The 2865-nt window shown below is 37.2% G+C and overlaps 1 gene segment (V, D, J or C); it reads right to left on the reverse strand.

Annotated features, from left to right (window-relative positions):
• Window positions 1-698: 698 nt before the first annotated feature.
• On the reverse strand, window positions 699-1213 carry LOC116900989. The segment is given in 2 exon segments: window positions 699-1021; window positions 1147-1213. Coding segments are annotated over 2 exon segments (372 nt in total).
• Between the last annotated feature and the right edge of the window lie 1652 nt (window positions 1214-2865).

Consider the following 2865-nt stretch of genomic DNA (forward strand, 5'->3'; position numbering starts at 1 on the left):
ATTTAAATGTGTTTTCTTCCTTGCCTCTATGCAGTTTGCTTACCTGCCTCAACACTGGAACAAATTCCTTCACTCAAAGGAAGGAGGAGCAGCTTAAAAAGAATCCTTGAATTGGAATTATCAAAAGCTAAACATCAAGTGAATGTTGGGACTTGAACTCAGATCCCTTAGAAGAACAGTCAATGTTCATAATCATTAAACTATATTCCGAGACCTTCTTCCCCAGTATATTAATCCTATAAATACATAAATTTTTCTTTCCAAAATAACTCAAGGTCTCCTCCTCCCTTCCCTCCCTCCTCCCCTTTTCCCTCCCTGGTCTCTCTCTCTCTCTCTCTCCTCTCTCTCTCTCTCTCTCTCTCTCTCTCTCTCTCCCTCTGTGTGTGTGTGTTGTGTGTGTGCAACATTTCTAAATGAAACCACTACTGTGAATATTTTGCTACACATAAACAGCTATTTTTAGTGTTTTTATTTTCCTTTATTTTAATAAGTAATGTAAACCATTCCCTTCTTTTCATAATAGACATGGGAAAAAACAAGAATTTTGGACACAGAATAGTTTCTCTGACTCCTATGTAAAAAAATTATGTTAACCTTATCCCTGGCAAAGAACAACACTCACAGCAGCTGAGCAGCTGAAGACATCATGAGGATCAGCTGGGGCACCCTGTGCTCTCACTTCTGCTTCCCTGCATGGTTTATGTCATGGCTTGAATCACTGTGGGAGGACTATCATAATTCTGTTGACAGAAATAAATCGAGGCATCTTCAGATTGCAGGCTGTTGATCTTCAGAGAATACTGTGTGCCAGATCCACTGCCACTGAACCGTGATGGGACGCCATCATTCAAGCTATTTGCATAATAGATCAGGAGCTGAGGAGATTTCCCTGGCTTCTGCTGATACCACGCTAAATTACTGTAAATATCCTCACTTGCTAGACATTCGATGGTGACAGTTTCTCCCAGAGATGCAGACAGGGAAGCTGGAGACTGTGTCATCTGGATGTCACATATGGCATCTAAGATTAGAAAATTGAAAAAAAAAATCCACACCTGATTAACTCGGTCACAAGAAAATATTCATGGTGAAAAAGCAACATTGATTACAGTAAGCTGACTAAATTTTCAGTGCTGTTTTCCTTACCTGTAATCCACAGCAGCAACAACCCCAGGAGCTGAGTGGGCACAGCCATGTCTGTGGGTGATCTGTGTGAGGCTGACTCCAACACAGGGTGTGACCTGATTATGAAGCAGTCCTCATGTCAGGGGGTTGTGCTTTGGATGTATGCAAATCAGCAAAGGGTAGGCACAGCTGCAGAATTCAACAGGTCAGTACTCATTACAGACCTGTGGTTCTCTTGTTTCTCCAATTAAGACAAAACACATGTTTATATGTAGAGGATGTGCAACTGTTGGAGCAACAAATAAGGAACATATATCTGATTTCTTATGGGACTATTTCTGAAGTTGATGATTCAGTCCTCAATGTAGAGACAACTGTCATGACTTGAAATTTAATTAGAACAGTGTATTAGTTTAGAATCAATAGATGTGGAAAAGCCGATAGAAATAGATAATTTGTTCCACTTATATGAATATATGAGTATTGCACCCTAAGATTTTCAAAGGAAATGGCTGTATTTTTAAGATCTGTTTTTTTTTTTTTTATCAAAGACAGATCTCTCAGGTTCATAACTGATAGTAATAACAGCCCTGTGATCATTCTGGAATCTTCCTTGAGAAGGAACATCTGGAAATCGTTTTGCCAATTCCTAATTTTTCCAGAGTTGAAGAACAACAGAAAGCACAGAGATGAGACTGAGACCCTCTGTTGTTATGAGAACCTAATCCACACCAATTAATGCATGTCTTCTTCAGGAAAGCTCATATTAGTGACTGACTTAACATTTTTGATATAGCTTTTTAAAACATTCAAATAAATTGTCTATAGATCGCAAACTTTGTGGAGTATAAGAGCCAAAGGTGAGGAGGAAACAGCAAAACAGTGTTCTAGACCTAACAAGATCATACTTTCATGAACTAACACCAGCTGTGGATGTCTGTATAAGACATGCAAGAGATTAAGTCCATCAGCACTGAAGCATGTAGTATGAGGAGCTCATGACCCTGTACCACTAGCTGATGACATTTTGATAGTTAATGGCTTCTAAGAGAGGGAGAGACAATATTCTCTTAGAGTGTTATCTCTGATAAATTTACCATGCTTGTTTCAGTGGGTGTTCCTACATGTATTAATATATGATAAACCCATAGTGGACTCAGTGTGTGGGGTATATTGTTCTCAGGGTTTAGGTATATGTATATGGAGACTTGAAGTTATTGGATGAGGAATGAATTGTAGATTAATGGAAGAGAGGGGAGTAAGAATATCAAATACATCATATCCATATATTAAATTCTCCTTTATAAAATATTACATTTTGAAACATTATTCAATTTAATCATAGTAAACAGAATCAATTTTCCCCATTCATAAAACTTATTAAGATTTCAACTCTTCAATAACAGGAAAGGCAGAATGATAAAGTTTTGGTATGCTTACTGCAGGGCTGGGAAATATGTCTCATCAGTTAAGATAAGATACTGTTCTCACAGAGAATATAAATTCCTTTATAGGTATCCTTCTTTATGTTTCACAAATGCATACAGCTCCAGATCCCTTCTGGCCTGGTTCGGTACTTCATTTACACGCACTCATTCTCATTTTCCCACATGAACTTCCACTTCAAAATGAAATATATAAAAAGAACATGTACTGCTGTTATAGAAAAGAAGAATTATGTTTCAAGAATATATGTATATTAAATATATTCTACACAAATTAAAAATATAATAATCATTT

Source organism: Rattus rattus, chromosome 5 (assembly GCF_011064425.1).
Source record: "Rattus rattus isolate New Zealand chromosome 5, Rrattus_CSIRO_v1, whole genome shotgun sequence".
NCBI lineage: Eukaryota > Metazoa > Chordata > Mammalia > Rodentia > Muridae > Rattus > Rattus rattus.